The sequence below is a fragment of the Dreissena polymorpha genome, chromosome 9 (assembly GCF_020536995.1).
Source record: "Dreissena polymorpha isolate Duluth1 chromosome 9, UMN_Dpol_1.0, whole genome shotgun sequence".
Lineage (NCBI taxonomy): Eukaryota > Metazoa > Mollusca > Bivalvia > Myida > Dreissenidae > Dreissena > Dreissena polymorpha.
In genome coordinates this window covers 68964280-68991289 of record NC_068363.1, presented here as the reverse complement: position 1 = coordinate 68991289, position 27010 = coordinate 68964280, and the positions used below count along the sequence as shown (strand labels likewise).

The 27010-nt window shown below is 38.9% G+C and overlaps 1 protein-coding gene across 3 annotated transcripts in view; it reads right to left on the bottom strand.

The window, feature by feature from the left end:
• Positions 1-27010, bottom strand: part of LOC127844262 (fatty acid synthase-like) — a 108490-nt gene that overhangs the window by 54951 nt on the left and 26529 nt on the right. For all 3 annotated transcript variants that reach the window (XM_052374326.1, XM_052374329.1, XM_052374328.1), the window contains exons 13-18: positions 22862-23023; positions 21313-21456; positions 18216-18398; positions 15187-15401; positions 6500-6646; positions 5888-6009 (exon numbers count right to left, since the gene is read on the bottom strand). In XM_052374326.1, the coding sequence (XP_052230286.1) occupies positions 5888-6009; positions 6500-6646; positions 15187-15401; positions 18216-18398; positions 21313-21456; positions 22862-23023 (973 nt within the window). The remainder of the gene's footprint in view (positions 1-5887; positions 6010-6499; positions 6647-15186; positions 15402-18215; positions 18399-21312; positions 21457-22861; positions 23024-27010) is intronic.

Sequence of the window (27010 nt, the reverse complement as noted above, 5' to 3'; positions counted from 1 at the left end):
TGTGGTGATTTATAAGATGTTTTAAAAAATTGGGGGTGTAGGGGGGAATGGGGTTGAGAGGGGGTAATAATGTGGGGTGGGGTAATTTATAAGATTTAAAAAAAAATTGAGGGGGGGGTGGGGGGTGGGGGGGGTAGTTGGGTGGGGGTAGGGGGGTGAGAGGGGGATATAATGTGGGATGTGGTAATTTATAAGATGTTTAAAAAAATTGGGGGGAGTTGGGGGGTGGGGGGGGTAGGGGGGGATGGGGGTGAGAGGGGGTAATAATGTGGGGTGGGGTAATTTATTAGATGTTTAAATTTTTAAATATTTTTTTTAATATGGGCTGGGGGTGGGGGAGGTAGGCGGGGTAGGGGGGTAGGGGGAGTGAGAGGGGGGTATAATGTGGGGTGTGGTAATTTATAAGATGTTTAAAAAAAAATCAGGGGGGTGGGGATGGGGGGGTAGAGGGGTGAGATGGGGATATAATGTGGGGTGTGGTACTTTATGTTTTAAAAATAAATTTGGAGGGTGGGGGTGGGGGGGTTGGGGGTAATAATGTAGGGTGGGGTAATTTATTAGATGTTTAAAAAAATTGAAGGGGGTGGGGGATGGGGGGTAGGGGGGTGAGAGGGGGATATAATGTGGGGTGTGGTAATTTATAAGATGTTTAAAAAAATGGGGGCGGGGTGGGGGGGTGGGGGTGGGGGGTAGGGGGGTGGGGGGTGAGAGGGGGTAATAATGTGGGGTGGGGTAATTTAATAATGTTTAAAAAAGAATTGGGGGGTGGGGGGTAGGGGGGGTAGGGAGGAGTGAGAGGGGGGTAGGGGGGAGTGAGAGGGGGTTATAATGTGGGGTGTGGTAATTTATTAGATGTTTAAAAAATTGGGGGGGTGGGGGGGTAGGGGGGGTAGGGGGGAGTGAGAGGGGGGTATAATGTGGGGTGGGGTTATGTATTAGATGTTAAAAAATGGGGGGTGGGGGGTAGGGAAGGCGGGGGGTAGGGGGGTGGGGGGTAGGGGGGTGGAGGGGGTGGGGGGTGAGAGGGGGGTTTAATGTGGGGTGTGGTAATTTTTTACATGATGTTTAAAAAAAAATTTGGGGGGTGATATCCTCTATTTATTAAACATGAAATTTTAACTTATTGCATTTGTTTCCCCTGTATATAAGAAAGATATAATAGTGTATAACCTCCCCTGTCCTGCTTATATTTATATTAATCAACAAAACTAAACATTAACACAATATTTTATATACAAAATATACAAAAAATCATATTCTGATAATATTTTTACGGATCCACTTTATTTTACTCAAAGGATGATGTTTCATTGGACTGATAATTATAGATTTAGGATTACAGACCAGTTGCCTCAGTTATATTTTCGGAGTTCGCCCTGTTGGCCGCGTATGCATTCTTGAGTTATCATCCAAAAACCATTTTACTATTTCGGGTCACCGTGACCTTGACCTTTGACCTAGTGACCTCAATATCAATAGGGGTCATCTGCGAGTTATGATCAATGTACCTATAAAGTTTCATGATCCTAGGCCCAAGCGTTATTGAGTTATCATCTGACAACCACCTGGTGGACGGACCGACAGACCGACCGACAGACCGACATGAGCAAAGCAATATACCCCCTCTTCTTCGAAGGGGGGCATAATAAATATCTTTTTAAAGAACAAAAGATAATACAATTTGAATCACAGTAAAATGTTAGTAGTACACAGACTACCGAATTTTATTTAAACTTGATGTTAATGCAACAACTCAATGCATCTTTATACAACTGTTTCGCTTCTCTGCATTCTTGATCGAACCATTTATCGCTGTTCAATATAGTTTGTCGTTCAAATTGTGGATATTTTTTAACGCGTTTGATAAATAATGGGTCTGCCACATCTCTTTAAATATTTGTAAAATTGTTAACTATTGTGTCAATATTTGCGTTATTTTGATCATACATATATCATATATCATCATAAATATACATAATGAAGTGATATATGATGGGTAATGTGAAATCATTAGGTGATACTCACTAAATTTTCCATTTACAAACAGATCAATGTTTAATTATGCAAGAATCAACAAGAGCTCCGCAGTCAGAGACAGATTCCCCACCCACCCCCCCACACACACACCAAACATGAAGCATTGACACAGGTTTTTTGGCCAAAAAACTTACCATAAGAGTAAATCTTATCACATTAGTGTCACAGTGCCCTTTACTTTTAAACCAGTGACCAATGCACATGTGCACTATCAAGCAAATCAGTCATTTTATTGACGAGTTATTGATCAGAAACGACTTTCACACTTATTGTGAAAATATCTTGACCTTTGATCTAATGACCCAATTTCAATTTGGGTCATGTACTGTTCCAATGCCAATGCACATGGGAAGCATCAAGCCAGTCGGTCCCTCCGTCAACAAGTTATTGATCAGAAACATTTTCACTCTTAGTGTGACAGTGACCTTGACCTTTGACCTAGTAACCCCAATTTCAATAGAGGTTTTCTACTGGCAAAAGCAAATGGCAATGGGAAGTATCAAGCCCATTGGTCAATCCTTTCACAAGCAATTGATCGGAAACAACCCTTACACTGACAGTACCTTGACCTTTGCCCTAGTGACCCTAATTTCAATAATTTATCTACTGGCAAAGGCCAATGCACATGGGAAGTATCAAGTCAATTGGTCAATCTGTTCACAAGTAATTGATCAGAAACAAACTTGTCTACTGACAGACCGGCTGTCTAACATCCAGAAAAACAATATACCCACTCTTCTTCCAAGAGGGGCATAAAAAGTAAAATAACGCATGGTACTGTGCGCAGCAGGCATGTGGTAAATTCCTAATATATTTAATGAATACAAACTCTCATAGAATTTTAAAAGCTATATACTTCAAGTGCCAATAATTAACTCTGTCATTCTGTGTTTCATTAAGAGCACCGCATAACGGGTGCCAACGCTCGGCTGCGGGTTAATTTTTTAATAAATGAAAGATTGTCAGATTATTTTTTTAGAGGTCACAGTTACCTTGACCTTTGAACTAGTGACCCGAAAATGGGTGTGGCGTGCAGAACTCATCAAGGTGCACCTACATATGAAGTTTCAAAGATGTAGATTGAAGCACTTTGATTTAAGAGCAAATGTAAAGGTATTAGCACGACGCCGGCGGAAGGCTGACGGCGGACGACACAACGAGGTGGCTATGACAATACCTCGGGTTTTCTCCGAAAAAGCCGAGCTAATAAACCCTCTCTGGTTACATACTATATATCAAAAGGCCAAATAGAGAACATGATTGGAAAATAAAATTGATAATCAGCAATACCTAGCCAAAAGGTGAGCTAGACTATTTATTTGAATTGATAGGATATTGTTCTTTTTCTTGTAATGACCTACAAGAATTACACAAAGAGGTATTTGAAGTATCAATTTAATAAATGTAGAATACATTTTAACATGCAGCTTTTAGCAGAATCACTCGAGCAAACAAGAGATGTGTTTGTCAGAAACACAATGCCCCTATTGCGCCGCTTTGAATTTGTTTTTCTTTTTTTACCTTTGACCTTGAAGGATGACCTTGACCTTTCACCACTCAAAATGTGCAGCTCTATGAGATACACATGCATGCCAAATAATAAGTTGCTTTCTTCAATATTGCAAAAGTTATGGCCAATGTTATAGTTTTCGGACAGACGCACATACTGACAGACCGACAGACGGACAGACAGACAGTTCAACTGCTATATGCCACCCTACCAAGGCATAAAAATTGCTTCATAACAAGTCAGAGTTATGGGCCTTGTTGAATGACTCTGCATGTAGGTTTATATGGCAAGTTGTAATAATCAACTACCAGGGCTGAGGAGAAGTATGTTCACAGCCTGGTTTATTGAATTCTCATGTGCTATATTTCATTAGCATATCTAAATATGAAGTTTGAGAGACAAATATCAAAACAAAATGATGCTCATTACAAAAAAATGTTAGAGTGTCAATTTAAAAATATTTTAACGCACTCAATGGAAGTTATGAATCAGATATTTTCATAACTTGTCTAATGTGCACAAAACTCATTTTCTGTAAATGCAAAGGGATGTAACTGCTTTGCGATGAAACTGCTTTTGGACGCAAACAGGCATTTCTTCCATCATAAGGTTAATGGATGAAACACATTTTTGTATAAAGATTGTTTGTAGTTCCTGTTAATTTATTCATTGATGGTGATGAAAATTGACAGATAACCTTGATATAAAATTCATATGAAAAACGTAATCAATTGATATACAAGCAAACTTTGAATTTGATGCGTGTTTATCTTAGTTTGTAAAAGCTAATTTAGATTTTTTTTAAACCAAGCTAGGATTTGCATTCACCAGTCCTTTGAGGCCAGTAGCATTTTTGGAAATAATGACCCCCTAGCAGGCTCAGGATTCAATGAAAAATAGGTTATGGCCACACCAGGATGTAAGATATCAAATCTGGACCTTGTTCCTTTACGTCTTCATTTTTGCTATAAAAATGTATTATAGTTATACATGCAAGTCCCCATCAAATCCTGTAGATGACTTTGGAAACCTATTTTAAAATACCTACATTTAAGCTTCAACCATTAATTGCCTCCTTAACCGTAAACAATCTGACCTTGGGACATGGTTCTTGATTGTGAAGCACCGTCTCCTCATGTTGATCACTTTAGCAAGTAGCAGTTTTGTTTGTTCAAATTTGGGGCTGGTATTTTCCGCATTCCCAATGGAAATAAGTATGTTTTTTTAAATGGGACACAACTATTCCAAATTAAAGGTTTAAAAAAAAAATAATAATAAGATCTTAACATTCAGTTTTATCTCCCATCCAGCTCTTTGAGTTGAACGTTAGTAAATATGATCCATTATCAATTTTGAAACAATTTTAAGCAAAACACGAATTGCCCAATTTTAGTAGGAACATCACGATTTTCCCCAATCCAAAAGGAATCGGCCATATTTCTAAAATGGTAAAAAAACACTGGCAATTAATTTCAAAATCCATAAATGCTCAATAAAGGTATGATCCAGACAATGTGTTAAGATTCAATGTAATATATTGGATCTTTTACCTTAAATAATCACATTGATCTTGAACTTGGGGGTTTAGATCTTGTGTGCCAGACTACTGGAGCCCTTCATGCTTAATAATTCTGCCTACTGATATCAAATTCCCTCCATAATAATGCTCAGGACAAATGTTAAGCATATAGAGATCTGCGTCTTTCCCACTTACGCATAACCTTCTATCATATCAAGCTAATCCCTCATAATAAGTCAATTAAAAACACACAAAAAACATGCCGTACCAAATTGTACTCCTGAAAATGTGTTATTGAATAATTTGTTAATTGTGACATTGGACCATGAATGTGGTATTGCCATTGGGGATCTGGTTCTCATGAGTAACATTCCTCCTTTTTCGTGATGATCAGTTCAGCCAATCCATTGATGCTGGTCAAAGTACTATATAATCGGTGGATAAATACTTCCGCACTCCACACACCGGCAAATCAGCTTATAGTTTGTTTGCATAGTACGGCACTAAAAATCATATACTTTTGTTCAAAGAAAATCTGACTTGAAATTTGCACATAACTTTGGTTTCAACACATCTTCTTATGATGGTTTACATGTGTGCCAAGTTAGTGTTAAATCATTCAAGCAACTGTCTGCAAATATATGGCTAAAACAGGAAATTTTGCAGAAATGATCAGACCCTAGACTAAACCACACAGACTGCTGTATTCTGCCGTCTTCAATGGGGAGCATAAAAATACCTTTAAAACATTTAAAACAGGTCCATAATCTGTCCATAAAGGCAAGGACACATGTTTTTTAAATAGTTTTTTCCCTACAAACCTCATATCCAAAGTGTGCATTGGCTATTTCGTGGATGACATTGTAGATAAGAACAGCAATGTTACTGTATATCCCTTCGTATGGGCCGCGGTGTATCAAGTTGGGTTCATACTCGTCCTTTACTGCAATAACAATTGAAGCTGGATTATAGCTTTTTCGTTAGAGCTAAGATAAAAACAACAAACTTAAATTTTTATAGCATCTGTTGGGACAATACCTACTGGTATTTCTAAATATGTAATTATCAAAAAAGAATCAATTAAACACTAGTATTATATGAAATGACTATTGAAGACCTGAAATTGGAAGCCCTATAAATATATGTGATATTTATGTGATACTTATTATATAGAAATGTTATTCAGATACAGACGTTCTAAACTAAAAATGAGTCGCGCTCTGTGAAAAAGGGGTTAAATGCATGTGCATAAAATGTTGTACGCACTACTCTTTCCGCCTAAACTTGATTTTTGCTAAGAAGAGGCTTTCTTGAAACGAAACCTATCATAAAAGCGAAAAGTGTCATCCCTAATCATGGACCACACTTTACTCACATGCATTAAACCTCTTTTTCACAGAGCACGGCCAACATATTTAACTAACTCCACCTACATGTGTATGAAAACTGTAGCCAGTGTGGGAGGTCCCAGTCCTGGGAATGGTCCCAGGTCACCAGGGGGCTCAAACATGGCATCTCAATCCCCTGGGCACAGGTGCCATCACTCTGTGGAAACAGCTGTAATACACTGATTGTCTCCCCTGAAGAAAATTGATGGTAATATTAGTTGAAATACAATGATACTTACAGACATGACCAGTAGAAAGCGTGATGAAACTGCTGCTTCAGATGGGGAATTGAATGTTAGTTCTGAATAATTTGTGGAAAAGCTATATTAAATGCTATATACTATTTTGTTAACAAACATTTCAATATTGTATCGCTTTAAAATTTTCTAGGATTTTGTAAAAATTTGTTGATGAAAATGTCTCTGATTATATATAGCAAATGTTCTTTATCTTTGTATTGTTTTTAAATATTTTCAAAATTAAAACAAATTTTCCTCAAATAAATTTCATTTTAATTATTAAATACTAACCTGCTATTCCTAGCTATACCTTTTCAAGGTGGGTTAGCTCCTCCAGAAATCTTCAAGCGCCGGAATCGGCCACCTCTCTAAATGAATATATTTCATGTTAAACATAGTACAATGTAACCTAACCGGAAATCAAGAACCGCTACTCATCTTCCTTTTCAAAATTATATGAACATATTAAACTTTGAGCGGGGTGGGAGGTGGGACTTACCGATAGCAGGTAAGTATTTAATAATTAAAATGAAATTTATTTTAAGAATTTTATTTAATGTCATAAATACATACCTGCTATCCCTAGCTGATTTTGTAGCTGTGGCGGAAAGGTCTCGTTATATTTTCCCATCACAGCAAAACCCATATTTAAACTTTTCAGCCAGAGATAGTAGAACTATGCCCTCAGATAATCTTCGTTAGTACAGTATTGTACTTTAGTTTCCGGATAGTGCCAGCACATTTACACCATGGAAGAAACTACTCTTTCAGCAACTACAAGAGGATCCAACATATATAAATTGTCTTGTTGACACTCAAGAGAACGAAGATAGAATGAGGAAAAGGTGGTCGGATTTCTCCAGATAGCATCTTGAAGCGTTTCAGAACGAGGAACATTATTAATATACGTCCACGAAGCCGAAAGAGCTCTTAATTTATGCGGTCTAATCTTAAAAGGGATAAATCCCTAGTTGTGAGAGATGAATAAGCCTTCTTAATAGTAGAGGCCACCCAACGAAAAATAGATGCCGCAGACACATTCCACCCCTCTTTAACGGAATGATAGGTCTTTTGCGAGAACCTCGAATAGACTTTACTCTTGTAATATAGAACTTCAACGCCCTGATCGGGCAAAGAAGTCTATCTTCATCTTCATGTCCACAAGTATTAGAAAGTCTTGGAATTTTGAAGGGTTTAGAAGCCATAGAGGGAAGTTTATTTTTAGCAAGGAACCCTGGCTTACATAACGTTACAGATCCATCTTAGGAATCAAAACGAAGATGACCATCCTCGATAGAAAGAGCATGAATTTCACTTCTCCGTTTGGCTAAAGCGATAGTTGGAAGGAAAACGGTCGTCCAAATTAGGAACCGTACAAAAGCATGATCCAGAGGTTCATATGGAGCCTTAGTAAGAGAATCGAGAACACAAGCCAAATCACATTTAGTATTAAGTATCCGAGAAACAGGACGTTTAAGTTCCATAGATCGAATCAGTTCCAAAAAAGCTGGATCAGCACAGACTTTTGATGACTTACTAAAAGCCAATTTATGCGAAATCATAAATCTATATCCTTTGACGGAGCTCAAAGAAAGTTTCTTATCATCAAAAAGATAGATAAGAAAATCCGCTATGCGTCTAGCAGAGGGATTGAGGGGTTCAATTTTCCCTCGAATACACCAATTAGAGAAGAGTTTCCATCGAGCATCATAGACTGCTCTGGTGGACTTTCACCTTGCAGAAGCAACTAGGGTTGAAGCCCTGACAGAAAAGCGTTTCTTCTGCAGAGATTGCCTGATAACGGCCAGACTAGTAAGTGGAACATTGCTGGATCCGCATATAGTATGCCTCTTTGAGACAGAAGATCTGATCTGTGAGGAAGTGTCCTGGGATAATCGAACAGGAGACTGAGAGGATCGTTGAACCAAGATCTCATGGGCCACCAAGGGGCAATCAGGAGTATTCGACACGAACTCATCCTGATTTTCTCCAATATTTGGGGAATCAGAATGGGTGGGGTATAGGCGTAGGCGTCCAGTTGGTCCCAATCGAACGAAAGCGCATCTGCTGCCCACGCTGCTGGATCGTTACCTGGACTCACATACAGTGGAAGTTTGTGGTTGTATCTGGTTGCAAATAGGTCTACCAGAGAATAACCCAACATGAGAAAAATCTGGTTGGTCACTTCTTGATGAAGTGTCCACTACGATGGAAGTAATTGGTGTTTGCGATACATAACATCCGCCAGGGCATTGAGGCGACCTGGAATATTGGCCAGAAGATAAATGTAAAGCGTCTTGCAAAAAACAATTAATTCCCTGGTTTCCAGATAAAGGGAGTGAGAATGTGGTCCCCCCTGTGCCTGAATGTAAGTCACAACTGATGTGGTGTCTGTTGACACCATCACAAAAGAGTCTCGAACATGTGACTGGAAATGAGATACAGCTAGAAAGACCGCTCGCATTTCTAAATTGCTGAAATGTAGATGTGACTCCTGTTGAGACCACAACCCTGAAACTTCCTTGCTCGCGTCCGTCAGATACAAAGACGATTTCGGAGGAAGAAGGGGCACTCCTGCCAAAAGAGTCTCCTCGACTGAAGATGAGGTATTAAGTCCGGAAGAATTGAAATCTGCGATAACAGATTGTCTGGAGACCATTTCCAACAAGCTGAGAGGTAATGCTGAAAAGGACGAAGGAACAGACTAACTGCACACAGTCTGGTACTGAGCTCAGGATACCGTTGAAAGATAGGAACTCTTGAGCTATTATATGAGATTGGGACAAAACCCAATTGACTTTCACCAGAAGGTCTGATATACGTTGACGAGACATTCTGACCTTGTTGATGTGAGTTAAGAAATTCATTCCCACAAAGGTGAAATCTTGAGACGGAATGTGGTCTGACTTGTCTACATTTAGAAGGAGCCCTAAGGATAGGAGTTCCTTCCAAGAAAATTCCAGATGATGCAGAAGCAATGGACGATCGCGCTGATGTAGCAGCCAGTCGTCGAAGTTCTGAAGAAACAGAATACCGTGCACTCGGAGATGTGTTCCTACTGCAGCCATAAGCTTGGTAAAGACTAGCGGAGCTGTTGCCAACCCAAATGGCATCGCTCGGAACTGGTATACCTTTCCTCGAAAGGCAAAACGAATGTTCTTCCGGTAGTTGGGATGTATAGGAACATGGAAGTACGCATCTTCCAGATCCAAGGACACCAACCAGTGCAGAGGTTTGATGGAATTCCTTATGAAGGAAGGAGTCTCCATCTTGAAAGGTGGTTTGAGTAGATACATGTTCAAAAACTTTTAAGTCTATTACGCGTCTCCAGGAACCATTTTTCTTTTGAACTAGAAAAAGACGACTGTAAAATCCTGGAGAATAAGGGTCTGTAACCCTTTCTACCGCCTATGTTTCCAAGAGACCGAGAAAAGACTCTGGAATATGTGGAAGCGGAGATACCAGCTCTATAGGGACGCGAGACCGTGGAGGTGTGTTTTCGAGTTGAAAAGACAGGCATTCTGTAACAAGAGAATGAATCCATGCATCCGAAGTTATACGACGCCAACGATTTGCAAAATGTAGGAGTCTGGCCCCTACTGGTATTTCCGGCATTAGAGAAAGGGTTGGCTGCTAGGGCTGATAAGGAGGAGGTCCGCCCCTGCCGGTAAGAGGTTTGGAATAACTCTTATCCGCCTGAGGCTTGTTCTTTCTACCAGAGTTCTTAACAGAAGATTTCTGAGAAACAGAAGGTCTGTTAAATGAAGACTGTCTATTAGGAACTGACCGCGGATTCAAGGAAGGCCTTTTAGAAAAAAAGGTTATTCCTCTTATCCTTCTTAACTACTGGATTTGCCGTAGGTCTAGAAGCAGGTCGCTTTAAGGCCCCTTGGCGTTGTCCAGAGTTGTTTCTAGCTAAAGAAGCATGAAGTTGATCATCTTTGTCCGCTGAAATTGCGTCTTGTATCCTTCCACCGAAAAGAAATCCTGATGAGAGGTGCCGTACTGAGAGAATTCATACCTGGTTCTAATAGAAAATCTTTAGGTAAAGATGAAAGGATAAGATCTCTACAATTCCTTAGCATCTCCGACATTGAAGAAACAGCATTATGTGAAAGGGACAATGTCGTTCGTGAAAGATGAATTAACAAATCACGAAGTTCTTCAGGAACCGAATCCGACCAATCACACACGAACTGCAAAATAATTGCTAGCATGAGATCTGTCTGATTGGTAAGACCTAAAGATCTGGGTTCTCTCACTTTCCAGTGTTCCAACATGGAATAAGGAACAGAAACAGAAGTTGAAGAAGTATGCATATTAAGCAAAAGCTTATTGATGTCAGGATCCTGAACCGGTAATTTGGCAAAATCCAAGCCGGAAGTTGGATCTAATACAGAAGGCTTGTAGCTTCTAGTACATTCATTCTGTTAGGGTCAGACAAATCCTGAGGGACTTTCCACAGTTCTCCTCGTTTTGGAATGGCTTTATTAGCTGATTCCAACGATTGAAAAACTGATAAGACAGTAGAACCAATAGGAAGGCGTGTATCAAGGCGAGAAGTAGCCTTAGAAAGCCTGTTGAGATCAAATGTGAGAACTAATTTTTCCGTGATCGAAATCGTCGAATTAGTAGACATCTCCGCAGTTCTTGGGCAATAATCATCACCGAGAGTTTGAAATATCAGTTCATACGTCTGATTAATTGATGCCAAATATTGATCAGTGTCATTATTGGAATCTGCCTCTGAATCGGCCTCATTGTCTACAACACCAGCTGTGTGCATTGAATCAGCGGAAACAGAAGTGGAAATTCTAAGCCGATTATCATGCACCAGAGTGTAAGTATCTGATGAATGACCATACACAAAATCAACACAATGATAATTTAAACCGGAAGTCGACGGTAAATTATCAGAATTGACCGGTACAAATTGTCCAGAAGAATCTTGAAGCCATAAAGTGTCCGGATTCGACGGTGTAGCAGCAGGAGGTACCCGACTAGGTAGCGTAGCCAATACCCGTGGTGCAGAGCAAGTATCCGTAGTGGTGAGGTAAACACCAGAAGACAAGGTCTGCGATTTAGTACCAGTCACAGCAATGTTGTAGCGTACTGCCCCGTTTTGAACTTCCCCGTATTGACTTAATTAGTTAGTCGTAAACAAGTTTCAAGCAAAATAACGCCGCCATAAGTTTTAAGATTTATTCTGTATAACGTACGTCAATTGTGCGATTACAACAGCTGATATATAAAACTCTTGAATATCTGGTTCGTGGAGCTAAGCAGTTATTTCTTTGTAAACAGAAAACGTTAATCGTCTTAAAAATTGAGATGAAGAATCTGTATCTCGGATGAGTCACCACAGGATGTAAACACACAATATAAAGAAGTGAAACTCCAGCTGCTGGAGCAGTATTGAATTTTCATTAAAAACAATTAGTTGGTCCTTTATTTAAGGCAAGTGACCGATTCGAAGTCAAAAAATGAGACAATTCATGAAGGTCAACCGATTGAAATTTCAAGCGAAACAATTACAAGAAAGAAAGTAGAAAACCTTATCTGCAAACTGCATCAGCGATTCAAGTTTAACTGCTCTGCTGATCATCCACCGAATAGCACCACTTTAGTTCTATGATCCAAAAATACGACCGTTCTTAGTGAAGGCTCGAACCGGAATGATTCCAAAAGAAAGCTGATCATCCTTGGTCGATTCAGCACCCGGTCGACCCGACCTATGATCGAACGACCAACTAAGGCAAATCGACCCGGGTCGACAAGATCTAAGAATCCAAGATGGCCGCCGTAGCGAATGTAAACAAAGCTCTGAAGAGGACTTACCATGAGCGATTTTTAGTAAAATGAGATATGATATATGACAGAGGAAAATAACTATTAAAACTCTGTGGTGAGTTGAAATGGATACATATTACAAAAAAATGGAGAATTTGCCTATCAGGACGCCATTAAACAAAGAAACTGCTTCGCTCCTTACAAGTGTTAAGCAACAATAAAATAATAAAACGTTTATGGAAGCTTAAAATACAGTGAGGGGGGTTTTACTTATAAAATGCATTCTGTATAGACATAAAAAATATGCAGTCATGTATTTAAATAAAATTCCCTCACTGGTGATCATCAAAACTCTTGGAATGTTAATAGATGTATTAAAAGGTAAGTGTACTACATAAATAGTATAATTTATTAACAAATATTAATATTCAGAATATCATTGAACAAAAGGTGGGGCGCATCAATATGTGTTAATGTAAAACTGGAAACTGGAACTGGTACAAAGGGTATAGAGACATTACAATCCGAAACAGGATAGTACGGTGAAGGATTAGAGTAGTCAGAACAACAATGCCTACGTAAAGCATGACGACGGGCTTTATCCCTGCGATGCCGAGAAACAGAACGGCTGCGATGGGAATGACGTCTCTTAGAATAACGTCTCCAAGAGTCTCGAGATGATCGGTAACAATCTTATTGACGCCTTGAATGAGGACTGTTCGATAAAGGAGAGCGTGTACGACGTCTACCGCTATTGTCGGTACTAGTTGACGACCAAGATGCCTTTGAAGAAGAGGAAGAAGAGAAGGAATAGTCCGATGATGATGAGCGATGTCTATTACTGATTGTTGATCGATGACCAGTTACCGGTACCCGGTAGACCTGACCGGTGACCGGAAGACCTGACCGGTGACCGAAAGTCCTGACCAGTGACCGGTAGTCTTGACCGGGGAATGGTCCCGTTGACCAGTGGTATTGACCGGTGACCGGACCGGTTACTGTTGATAGATGACCGGTGATCGGACCGGTCCCGTTGACCGGACCGGTCCCCGGTTACCGGTACCATTGACCGGTGACCGGTACCACGGACCGGTGACCGGACCGGTCCCCGGTGACCGGTGCCATGGACCGGTGACTGGACCGGTCCCCGAAGACAGGTCCGGTACCCGGTGAAGTACCGGTCATATCATGACCAGGTAATAACCGTATGGCGGCTGACAAATGGTCCGGCATTGGTCGATGTCCTTGACCAATGCCATCGGGCAAAGACCGGCTGACGGGAGTCGTCATATGGTCATATGTTGACCGACTGTCTAACTGACTTAGCACAGTACGATCTCCATCTTGCCCTATACCCGGTGACTGATGCTGCAATCTGTGATCCGTGGACAGCAAAGTCACCTGTCATTTATCATCTGGTGAAGGTTCATCTGCCCGTTTCCTGCTCAGAAACGTTCTGCGACGGATTGCTTTCTGCCACGTCGCATCGTCCCACGCACTGCAAACAGAGCATTTATGATCAACAGTACAATAAGTACACGACAAACAAGTCTTGTGGGAATCCCACGAAGCCTTTATTTGACCACATGAACCTCTAATTTGTAGATTCATTCTTATTCTGAAAATAGAAAAAGAAAAGAATCTACGTAATAAAACAGTTTTAAAAGAACAAAATTACTGAAATAAACAGTAAAACAATGTATATACACTGTACATTATAGTCAATAACTTGTTGACTAAAAACACGAAATGAACGTGCTCAAGTGCATGAGCACGTATAAAAACCCGGCGAAGTCTGAAAAATAATTAATTTTCAACAAAATATTTACAAGAAACAATTTCTGAATAGAGCAGAAACGATAAATCACGCAATTTATCAATTTCAAACCCAAACAACCACGCAGAACTGAGTAAAAAGACCAAATTTCAATGACAACGTAAAATGGCGATCTGCATGGCGGTCTCCAGAAAAGGAAGATGAGTTGCGGTTCTTGATTTCCGGTTAGGTTAGATTGTACTAGGTTTAACCTGATCTGTATTCATTTAGAGAGGTGGCCAATTTCGGCGCTTGAAGATTTCTGGAGGAGCTAACCCACCTTGAAAAGGTATCACTATGGATAGCAGGTAATGTATTTATGACATTAAAATATATTGAACAGCAATCTTTAAGGCACTTACAGAGGAAAAATAAAGCTTTTTAATAACAAGAGCAATCAGGCAAAATTTGCCCTTAGAAATTATTTTCTTTCACAGCATAGCTAGGTGTCAATGTCAGAAACATAAGAGGCATATTGACAATATTAAATATTGCAAGAGAGAAACACACACATGTGTATTCTCTCTTTCATATAAATTATTATAAAGTAACAAAATACAAGTTTATGAAATCCTGAATTCAAAACAATATTTACAATGCAAATTATGACTCTTTGAAATGTTACAGGCCAGTGTAATTTAAAGTAAAGCCTAATTTTCACTGTTATCAGAATAGCAGTGCCAGAGAAGTGAACCAAGGACAACTTAAACAATTACCAAATTTTTATTTAACTGAACTTAAGCAACAAGACCTATAATTATGTCATGGAGCCATTAAATAATTACATGTAAATAGAATATTTTATTTATAAAACAATAACAACATTCGTTATCAATATACCAGTACCCCTTTTAGATGAATATAAATGAGAACGTGTATCTAATAACCTATCATGTGCAGCTTTCCCAACGTATCACACAGGGAAGACACTGATGGTTTGCACACAAGGTCAGGCACTACACCTGTCTGTCGCAAGCTCCAGTCATGGCTCTTGTCGTCATAGAGACTCGTGTTGACAGTGTCATCAAGTCCACACTTAAGTGAGGTTTCGTGGTAACTGAGCCCCTTTCTGGGGTTCTCCAGAAAACTTCCCGATTCGGCTCTGCATGTTAAGTGTAAATGATTAACCAGATTTAAGGCATATTTTTTATCAGTGTTGCTTATTGCACATTGTTAACACATGATTTGTGTAGTTGAAAAAAAGTAGTCTCCAGAAATAAAACAAGAAACCGTCGGAGACGGGAGATGCTCCCCAAAGGTTTTTTGTCTCAATATTTCACTATATATTCAGATAATATGAAACGTCTTGAGGGCACAGTAGTTGGGGGGAACAATAATTTTTTTATAGAAAATTTCAAAGGGCTATAACTCTGTAAAAATCATCGGGCCTAGATATCAACTAGATGCAACTACTGACCAAGTTTGGTGAAGATAAGATTTATACAATTTGAATTAGAGTCCGGACAAAGTAAAATGCACTAATTGACCCTTTGACCTAGTTTTTGACCCAGCATGACCCATATTCGGACTTGACCTAGATATCAACTAGATGCAACTACTAACCAAGTTTGGTGAAGATCGGATGAATACAATTTGAATTAGAGTCCGGACAAAGTGGCGCCGTTGAAAATGCACTAATTGACCCTATGACCTAGTTTTTGACCCGGCATGACCCATATTCGAACTTGGCCTATATATCAACTAGATGCAACTGCTGACCAAGTTTGGTGAAGATCGGATGAATACAATTTGAAATAGAGTCCGGACAAAGTGGCCCCTTTGAAAATGCACTTATTGACCCTATGACCTAGTTTTTGACCCGGCATGACCCATATTCGAACTTGGCCTAGATATCAACTAGATGCAACTGCTGACCAAGTTTGGTGAAGATCGGATGAATACAATTGAATTAGAGTCCGGACAAAGTGATGCCTTCCGCCCGCCGCCCCGCCCGCCCGCCAAGGGGTTTCACATAATACGTCCCGTATTTTATATCCGACCAGAACCCGCTGATAATATGCACATCTCCTCTTGGAAGTGAAGCTTCCCATAAAGTTTCATTGAATTCCGGTCATTAGTTGCTGAGAAATAGCCCGGACAAGAATTGCACCATATGAACATTTAATGGAAAATTTCAAAATTTTCAAAGGCCATTACTCTGTGAAAAATCATCCGACCAGAACCCGCTGATAATATGCACATCTCCTCTTGGTAGTGAAGTTTCCCATAAAGTTACATTGAATTCCGGTCATTAGTTGCTGAGAAATACCCCGGACAAAAATTGTGCACGGACGGACAGACATACAGACAGACGCACACACGGACAGACGAAGCGGCGACTAAATGCTCCCCCAAAATAAATGTTGGGTGAGCATAAAAATGTTAAAACAAGAGCTGTCACCATAGGATGACTTATGCCCCCTATAAACGCTTGATAGAAGTTATGAGCTTTTTTCGAAACCTAAACGCAGATTTTGAAACCTAAACGCGGACCCTAAGGTCAAGGTCACAGTGGTCAAAATTTGTGTACGAATGGAAAGGCCTAGTCCATATACACATGCATGCCAAATATGAAATTGCTATCTGAAGCGACATAGAAGTTATGAGCCTTTTTTCGAAACCTAAACGCAAAGTGTGAGGGACAGACAGACAGATGTACGGACAGACGGACGGACAGTCCGATCACTATATGCCCTCCTTCGGGGGCATAAAAAAGTATGTGCTGATGATGCATGAATTATCATGTGTTAGTCGTCCTTTCCTCCTTTCTCCGTTTCCTAATCTATATTAATTCAGTTACTTTTATCACACATTTCGAAGAACATAATACTATGCACTTCAGTCACTTGACTTTTCCTGTTAAACACGATTGCAGTCAAGCTGAAACAATAGCGTTATTTTGGTTAAGGTTTAATCATATCGATAGGCGCTAATTGTTAACAACTATATTACCAATAGGGTATGTTGTGTTGTTTTCAGGCATGTTTCAGATTAAACATTTTAAATTGCTAACACTAATTAAAACCAATAATGTGTGCACCTACTCTTATTGCTACGATAGGGGTAAGATTGTCATCAGTTTGGCAATGATTGTAATTGAATAAGGCTAATTTGAAATTGGCTGCGTCGCTTCAAACACTTGTTAACAGTCATTGAGTCCCACTGATAAAGGTAAGATTGTCATCAGTTTGGCAATGATTGTAATTGAATAAGGCTAATTTGAAATTGGCTGCGTCGCTTCAAACACTTGTTAACAGTCATTGAGTCCCACTAATCTGCTAATCATAACAATGAACTAGTTTATTTGCATGCAATAAGGAAGGCCAGGTGCTATAAGCTCATACCAATGAACAATTTTATTGGTATGTGATAAACAAGACCCACCTTTGCTCTTTCGAGGGTATTACAAACAAATCGGAAAATGACCTATGCAAAGTTATTATTTTAATTTTACAAGTAGCAACCTGCCAATTTAAGTGTTCATGAAATATTCATTTTTTGGAAAATAATGAAATTTCATGCTGTTGAAAGTAAATTTATTTTTGGTTATTTTTTGCACTTTACATCCCTTTTTTTAAATCGCATTTTAGTTTAAACCATTATTATGAAAGCCTAAGGCTCATTGAAACAATCTCAAATTTGTTTCCTGGGTAAGACCAGTACTTATATGTCTACAGGGGAGAACACCCACAGCTGGGATCATACCATGACCTAGCTTTCCTTTGCTAGTCGGACACCATATCCACTACGCCATGGCAACAAATCTCAAAAGACATTAAATTGTTGATATATATAATATATATATATATATATATATATATATATATATATATATATATATATATATATATATATATATATATATATATATATGGGGACGTAGTAATTGATCACAAAACATCAATAAAGTTCTCACCCGTCCATGTAATGTCTGTTGGTGATTGTGAGAGCCTCTCCTTTCTCCATCATGTTCAGCAATGCTCGGTATCGCATGCATGGCTTGGTGATCAGTCCTGCGATGTACGCTGGGTCAACGAGGCACTGCCTGGCCGATGCATGGTCCCGCCAGTCAACGCTCCCAGAGAACAAGTGCTTAGAACTGGCAATGATCGAAGAGAAACCAATCATTATTACTCTCACTGCTGTTAATAACATGGATCTCTAAGATTAGTAATTCATCAAGTCCATTAAAAGTATATGACAACACAACGATTTCACTTTTTTTAATTCATCGGTTACCTTTCCTTTAACACGATCCACTTCACAGGCAATGCTCATCGAGATTAGAATTTAAAGTATCAAAGCATAAATTTCCAATCAGATATCAACTTGTTTTGAATAAAAGTAACCTTGACCTTGAACTCAACCACCACATATGCAATTCCAAGCGTGGTCTATTAAGTGAATCTTTCCAAACATTAATCTCTCTGAATCCTGTTGTCATTAAAAGGAAAACCATGTTCCTATTTCTAACAAGAGATGTGTTCGTCAGAAACAAAATGCCCCCTATTGCGATGCTTTGAAAAAAAAAAAATTACCTTTGACCTTGAAGGATGACATTGACCTTGAACTTCCACCACTAAAAATGTGCAGCTTCATGAAAACGCCGCTTTGAAAAAATATATTTAAAAAATTTTACCTTTGACCTTGAAGGATGACCTTGACCTTGAACTTCCACCACTAAAAATGTGCAGCTTCATGAGAACGCCGCTTTGAAAAAAAAAATTACCTTTGACCTTGAAGGATGACCTTGACCTTGACCTTCCACCACAAAAAAATGTGCAGCTTTATGAGATACACATGCATGCCAAATATCAAGTTGCTATCTTCAATATTGAAAAAGTTATGGCCAATGTAAAAGTTTTCGGACGGACAGAAGCCATATTTTTGACATTTGACCTTGAAGAATGACCTTCACCATCACCTTTCACAACTCAAAATGTTCAGCTCCATGAGATACAGATGCATGCCAAATATCAAGTTGCTATCTTTAATAGTGAAAAAGTTATGGCCAATGTTAAAGTTTTTGGACGGACGGACAGATGCCATATATTAGACATTTGACCTTAAAGGATGACCTTCACCTTTCACCACTCAAAATGTGCAGCTCCATGAGATGCACATGCATGCCAAATATCAAGTTGCTATCTTCAATATTGAAAAAGTTATGGCCAATGTTAAAGTTTTCGGACGGACAGACGCCATATATTTGACATTTTACCTTGAAGGATGACCTTGACCTTCACCTTTCACCACTCAAAATGTTCAGCTCTATAAGATACATATGCATGCCAAATATCAAGTTGCTATCTTCAATAGTGAAAAAGTTATGGCCAATATTAAAGTTTTTGGACGGACGGACAGACGCCATATTTATTAGGTATTTGACCTTCAAGGATGACCTTCACCTTCACCTTTTACCACTCAAAATGTGCAGCTCCGTGAGATGCACATGCGTGCCAAATATCAAGTTGCTATCTTCAATATTGAAAAAGTTATGGCCAATGTTAAAGTTTTCGGACGGACAGACGCCATTTATTTGACATTTTACCTTGATTGATGACCTTCACCTTTCATCACTCAAAATGTTAAGCTCCATTAGATACATATGCATGCCAAATATCAAGTTGCTATCTTCAATAGTGAAAAAGTTATGGTCAATGTTAAAGTTTTTGGACGGACGGACAGACGCCATATATTAGACATTTGACCTTGAAGGATGACCTTGACCATCACCTTTCACCACTCAAAATGTGCAGCTCCGTAAGATGCACATGCATGCCAAATATCATGTTGCTATCTTCAATATTGAACAAGTTATGGCCATTAAAGTTTTCGGACGGACGGACAGACTGACATACACACATACTGACATACTGACACACTGCCGGACAGTTCAACTTCTATATGCCACCCTACTGGGAGCATAAAAACATTCAATACCTTACCCCCTCCCCCCTACCCCTCTATCCCATATGTTATCCCAAGTAAGGTTTAAACTTCTTTACATTTGATTGGACACATACAAATCCACTATATACTCTAAAGGTGACACAAAGAAAAAGGGGCATAATTCAGTCCAAATTGTTCAGAGCCCAAAGTTCTTTCTTGACATTCATCTTCACATCCAGGTCACTAAGATGAACATTCTTAAGCTAAATCAGCCAAGTAGTTTTTTAATTGTACATTGAAGTTGAAAACAAGAAATTTTATAACAATAAATTCCATAGCGGAAAAACAGATAAAGGCCATAATTATGCCCAAACTTGTCAACTAAAATGTGTTTCTTTTATGAAAATCAATATAAACATTCCATTTAAATGTGACAGTTTTAGTGGACGCAACCCAGCATTTTAAGCAAAGGAGAAAACACACAATTTATTGTCTTAAGTGAAAACAAGTGTTCTGAAATCGGAGACGTATGCCCCCCCCCCAAACATTGCCTTGACAGTGACCTTGAACATTCACCTAGTGACCTGAAAATCAAGAGGGGTCATCTGCCAGTCATGATCAATGTACCTATGAAGTTTCATGATCCTAGGCCTAAGCGTTCTTGAGTTATCATCCGGAAACCATTTGGTGGACGGACCGACGGACCGACCGACGGACAGACCGACATGTGCAAAACAATATAACCCCCTCTTCTTCGAAGGGGGGCATAAAAAGAGATAAAATGCCATAATTCTGCCAAAAATTGACACAAGCATATTTCTAAACAATCCTCTGCACATTAAGATCATTTAACTTGAAAAGTTTTAGCAAGATCCGCCCAGGACTTCAGGAGGAGTGGACAACACATTCTTTGTGATTAACATATGTTTGGACGTACATACATGGCGGGACAAGTGCATTGTTTCATGTTGGGGCATTAAAGCCTTGATGCTGCAATAATAAAGCCTGCAAATATATCTGCTTAGAATCTTACAGAAATCATGACCACCCCAAAACTACTGTCTGCCTAACTGGACACACAAGCTTACATCCACAGCACCAACCAACCATCTGCTATGCACCTGTATTGTGGTGATGGTATAATATCTCGCAGTTCACGCTCTATGCTCCGAACCAGACCCTGCATGCATGATGTATACACTGGCACTCCACCATCAATCTTGTCTCCACATGCCCCACCAACATCATCAATACGTTCTATGAGTCTACAAAATCAGAAACTCATAGTGGAATAATGGACATTTATTATGATCAATCTGGTACAGGGTCTGCGGATAATCTGTGTTTGTCTTGTATGTCCAATAGTATAGCAATGGTGTAGGCTGCTTTTCAATAAAATAGAGTAATACATATTTATATATCAACAATAACTAAACCTTAAGTTATCAACCGCAAAGCAACTTCCATTTGCATACCTGCCCGCCAGCCTACCAAAATGTTATCAAAACTATTTTCAACTTTGTTGAAAACATGATAAAAAAGTTTAACTTACCTACTTATCAAGGAAAACTGTCTAGACAGCTAGCCTTTAAGGCCTACTTATCAAGGAACTGTGTCAGGACAGCCAGCCTCTAAGACCTACTTACCAAGGAACTCTGTCTGGACAGCCAGCCACTAAGACCTACTTATCAATAAACTCTGTCTGGACAGCCAGCCTCTAACACTTACTTATCAAGGAACTCTGTCTGGATAGCCAGCAGCTAAGGCCTTCTTATCAAGGAACTCTCTCTCTAGACAGCCAGCCTCTAAAACCTTCTTATCAATGAACTCTGTATGGACAGCAACCATCCTAGGCCTTCTTTTTTCATTAAAAACCATCCTAGGACTTCTTATCAAGGAACTCTGTCTGGACAGCCAGCCTCTATGACTTACTTATCAAGGAACTCTGTCTGGACATCCAGCCTCTAACACTTACTTATCAAGGAACTCTGTCTGGATAGCCAACCTCTAAGGCCTTCTTATCAAGGAACTCTGTCTAGACAGCCAGCCTCTAAGACATAGTTATCAAGGATCTCTGTCTGGACAGCCAGCCTCTAAGACCTACTTATCAAGGAACTATGTATGGACAGCCAGCCTCTAAGACCAACTTATAAATGAACTCTGTCTGAACAGCCAGCCCTAAGACTTACTTATCAATAAACTCTGTCTGGATGGCCAGCCTCTAAGACCTACTTATCAAGGAACTCTGTCTTGACAGCCAGTCTGCCTCTAAGACTTATCAAGGAACTGTGTCTGGGCAGCCAGCCCTAAGACTTACTTATCAAGGAACTCTGTCTAGACAGCCAGCCCTAAGTAAAACCTACTTTTCAAGGAAGTCTGTATGGACAGCCAGCCTCTAAGACCTACATATCAAGGAACTCTGCCTGGGAAGGCAGCCTCTAAAACCTACTTATCAACGAACTTTGTCTGGATAGCCAGCCTCTAAGACCTACTTATCAAGGAACTCTGTCTGGACAGCCAGCCTCTAAGACCTACATGTACTTCTCAAGGAACACTTTATATACAGCAAGCCTCTAATACCTACTTATCAAGGAACTCTGTCTGGACAGCCAGCCTCTAACACCTACTTATCAAAAAACTCTGTCTAGACAGCCAGCCTCTAACACCTACTTATCAAGGAACTGTGTCTGGACAGCCAGCCGGCTCTGCTCTATGTCATACGAGCCACAGAATAGCGCCCTTGGTCCAAGCTGGTAGAGATCTTCCAGCGGCAGACTAACATCCAGCACGCACCAGCTATCCTCGTTGGCATGACGATACTCCTCCAAGTGTCTACAGTGCAAGCAGACCAATAGATTTGTTTAAACTTATTTATTTGAGCTTGAATGCATCAGAAGCTAAAGGCTTATTGAAATGCAATTTAGTCTGTGACATAGAGAATATGGTGTACCCATAGCAACCGGTGGGTCATGTGTTCACATCCCTGTTGGGTTCTGTTAATATTCCCCTTAAAAAACAACAAGGGACAAAATTGTCACAAAACCAGGTTTTCATTGTGAAAAAAAAATATGATAAAGGGAGAAAACTCAAACTGAACTTTTGAAATGACCAAAAAAAATTAACCCCCTTTGTAATTTTTTTTTTTTAATCTATTTTTAGTCGTGGCGACCTTGACATTGGAGATATTGACGTGATTCTTTCGTGGGACACACCGTCCCATGATGGTGAACAAATGTGCCAAATGATTTTAAAATCTCACAATGAATGACATAGTTATGGCCAGGACAAGCTCATTTATGGCCATTTTTGACCTTTGAACTCAAAGTGTGACCTTGACCTTGAAGATATCGACGTAATTATTTCGCGCGACACTTCGTCCAATGATGGTGAACAAATGTGCCAAATGATTTTAAAATCTGACGATGAACGACATAGTTATGGCTCGGACAAGCTCATTTATGGCCATTTTTTACCTTTGAACTCAAAGTGTGACCTTGACCTTGGAGATATCGACGTAATTATTTCGCGCGACACACCGTCCAATGATGGTGAACAAATGCGCCAAATGATTTTAAAATCTGACAATGAACGACATAGTTATGGCCCGGACAAGCTTATTCCGCCAGCCCGCCAGCCCGCCAGCCAGCCAGCCAGCCAGCCAGCCAGCCCGCCAGCCAGCCCGCCCGCATTCGCCAATCTAATAACCAGTTTTTTCCTTCGGAAAACCTGGTTAAAAAGTACTGGTTCTACCCAGGAAACAGACACAAGAGATATGTTTTTAAAAATGTGTATAGTACAATGGAGATGTCTTTGTTATGTTGAAGGTATATCATACCGTTTAGACTCGCATCTTTATGGAAATAATTGGTGGTGTAGGTTGCAGAAATTACGAACATACAACAGCATTTCATTCAGGAAAGTACATTTCCTTATCACATTTCATAGTAAACAAATTTCACTTGAAAGTATTTTATAGAAATACTGTTTAACTTGAACACCTTTGGAAGAGATTTCAACTTAGTTTGCCATCACCTCAACATTCAGCACCAATCACTTGCCCTTTCTAATTTGCCTCATTTACAAACCTTTATATGATATTTATAATAACAAATAGGGGCATCATCTTCCTTAAAAGCTGTTCAGAGCTATATATAGGTGTTGGTTAGTGAGTGCTCATGAAGATCCTGAACACATAGTTTGTAAAGTGTTCTCGCAATATCTTTTGTGGTTGCACGCAAAAAAAACAACTGAATTTTGTAATTACAAAAAGGGGCATAATTCTGCTAAATTACAAGTGAGAGTAATGCAACTTTGTAGGTGACCTCATACACAATGACCTAAAACACATGTGTTAAGATTCAATTGAATGCCTGTAGTAGTAATAGTTACATAGAGATTTTAAATGGTGACTGTAAAGTTAACACATTTTCAAAGTACTAAAACAGGGCATAATTTATGATAAATAGCAGGTCAGAGTTATGGAACTTGCGACGTCACACAATTTTCTCAAGTACATGTATATTGTTGCAATTGAATGCATGAAGTAGAAATGGAGATGTGATATAGAGATTTTGCAGAATATACCTTATCTGATATTCTAAGTACTAAAAGGGTCATTCAGCATTTAATTTTTCAGTTAAGAGTTATAGAACTTTGTCTTTGACCTTACCAAGAACACATGTATGAAGTTTCCATGGAATACCATTTATTAAGAAACAGTGATGTTACCTCTGCTTAACCCTTTACCACTAAGATATGTATTTTGATGCATTTGTAGTCCTTCAGAAAGCTTAATGTATTTAAAGACCTTTCTTACTACATTCAAATAATTTTAAAGGCTTCATTTCCAACCCTTAGATACTGATGAGCAGCAAACAGCATAAAACCTGAACAGACTGCAAGTTACTCATAACACATAACATAGCCATTTTCACTTTTCTTCTGAGTGGGAAAGGGTTAAACCAGATCATTATTCGGGCACCAACCCTGACCTTTGGGTAAGTAGTAATGTATACCTGCCACTATTTGGTGAATACTCTAGATGATAACTTTTTCTTCATCTCTGTTTAAAACTTCATTTAAAATGTTCTTCTCAATATAAGAAAGAGACCCTTAATATGCCCCTATTTGTTTGAGATATGTGCTTGCATGAAACTCTGACACAGTTTGTTCTGAATACTTTGAATATGATTCAGAGATTATACTTTCTATTAAAGATAAACACAATTGTTTCATGACGACATAAATTTAGTAGCGTACTGTTATATGAAAATACTGTGTGTAACATTGTTCTATTAATCCCGTTTGCAATTTTAGGGTGGAAATGGGACGGAAATGAAAGGAATTGGGACGGAAACTATTATTTCCGGGCGGACTAGAGGCGGGAATTGATTTCTGCCCCAAAAAGACCATGTCTCTTGATTTGTTCCCAGGCGAAACTCATAAGCAATTCCGGGCGGAAATAAGACTCTGGCGGAATTTCATACTAAAACATTTGTCTGGGGTAGATTTTCTGACTAAAAATTAACTTGGGCGGAATTTCATACATTGCTCTGGAGCACAATATTGGATTTAGAAAACTATTGATAAAGAATTTCAAAATGGGACTTTAAGATAATTAATAAAAAGAGTTCGATTTCAGTTTCTTAATGGTTATTGTAGGAAACATTTGCTATACACAAGGAAAACAACATTTATATTCAATTGATACAATAGTTAACCCATGCAAAAAGGCTGAAATGAGCTTGAAATGACACAAATTTAAGGCTGGAATGACTGAAAAATAGGACTAATCCACAAATTCAGCTGCAAGTTTTCACTCCTCAAAATTTAGAGGAAAATAATTAACTTAGATATACTGTTCTTGATGAAATTTATATATATTTTGGCCCAGGCTTATTTTTATAAGACCTTATAATTAAATCACTTTATTATGATAATTTACCTTACAACATTTAAAGAACATGTAAATATCCTATGTATTTAAAATATCTTTGAATTAAGGGTCTTTGAGTAAATTTGATTAAGGGATGTATGATGCAAGTTGAAAATTGCTGTGAAATGCAGTAAATTTATCCCTGTTTATCAGTAGTGTTTTGTTTTACGATGTCAATTTTGTGGCTGTATCTTTGTATTCCCCCAGTTGTAAACAAAGAACGCATGGGTAAGATGGGGTAATATGATCCTACAGCCTGATAGGACAGACACTGGTTCACTCGCAGGGATTGCAAGACCTGTGGCTTGAAAATTTGAAATGCAGTTTCAAAGCAATGATTGGACTCTTTTAATTTGAAGTTTTAATAATATGATGAATTAATCTTACTTTGATGAACATTCTGTAATAATTAAGTAAAATGTGGAAGTCAACATCCAGTGTGTAAAAAAGGCTGAAAAGAGATATTCAGTGAGTTATCATGGAACTTTTTAAAACTTTGTATTGTTTTCTTATAATGCTGTGTTTATTATAGTTATATTGTTTAACAGTTACAATATCTGTTTTGGCGGGTGGTTTTAATCTATAACATTTAAAATGAATGCTCAAGCTAGGTATCTTTGCAGTTAATTTCACATTATATAAAAAAACATAATGCAGTCAAAGGTGTCTATATATTATTGAATGTTTTTTGCCATATCGAGATTTGTGTCATTTGTGAAATAGAAACCTAAGTGTTAAAGCTCCATCATAGGTCCAGATAAAGTTTTTGAAATCCTTAAATTTAATTTGTGAATGTTTTAGTGAACCAACAAGCATAACTGTTGATTTTTAAGTATTTAGTTTTAAGCCACAATTTCTTTACAGTTAATGTATTGCGTTTATTA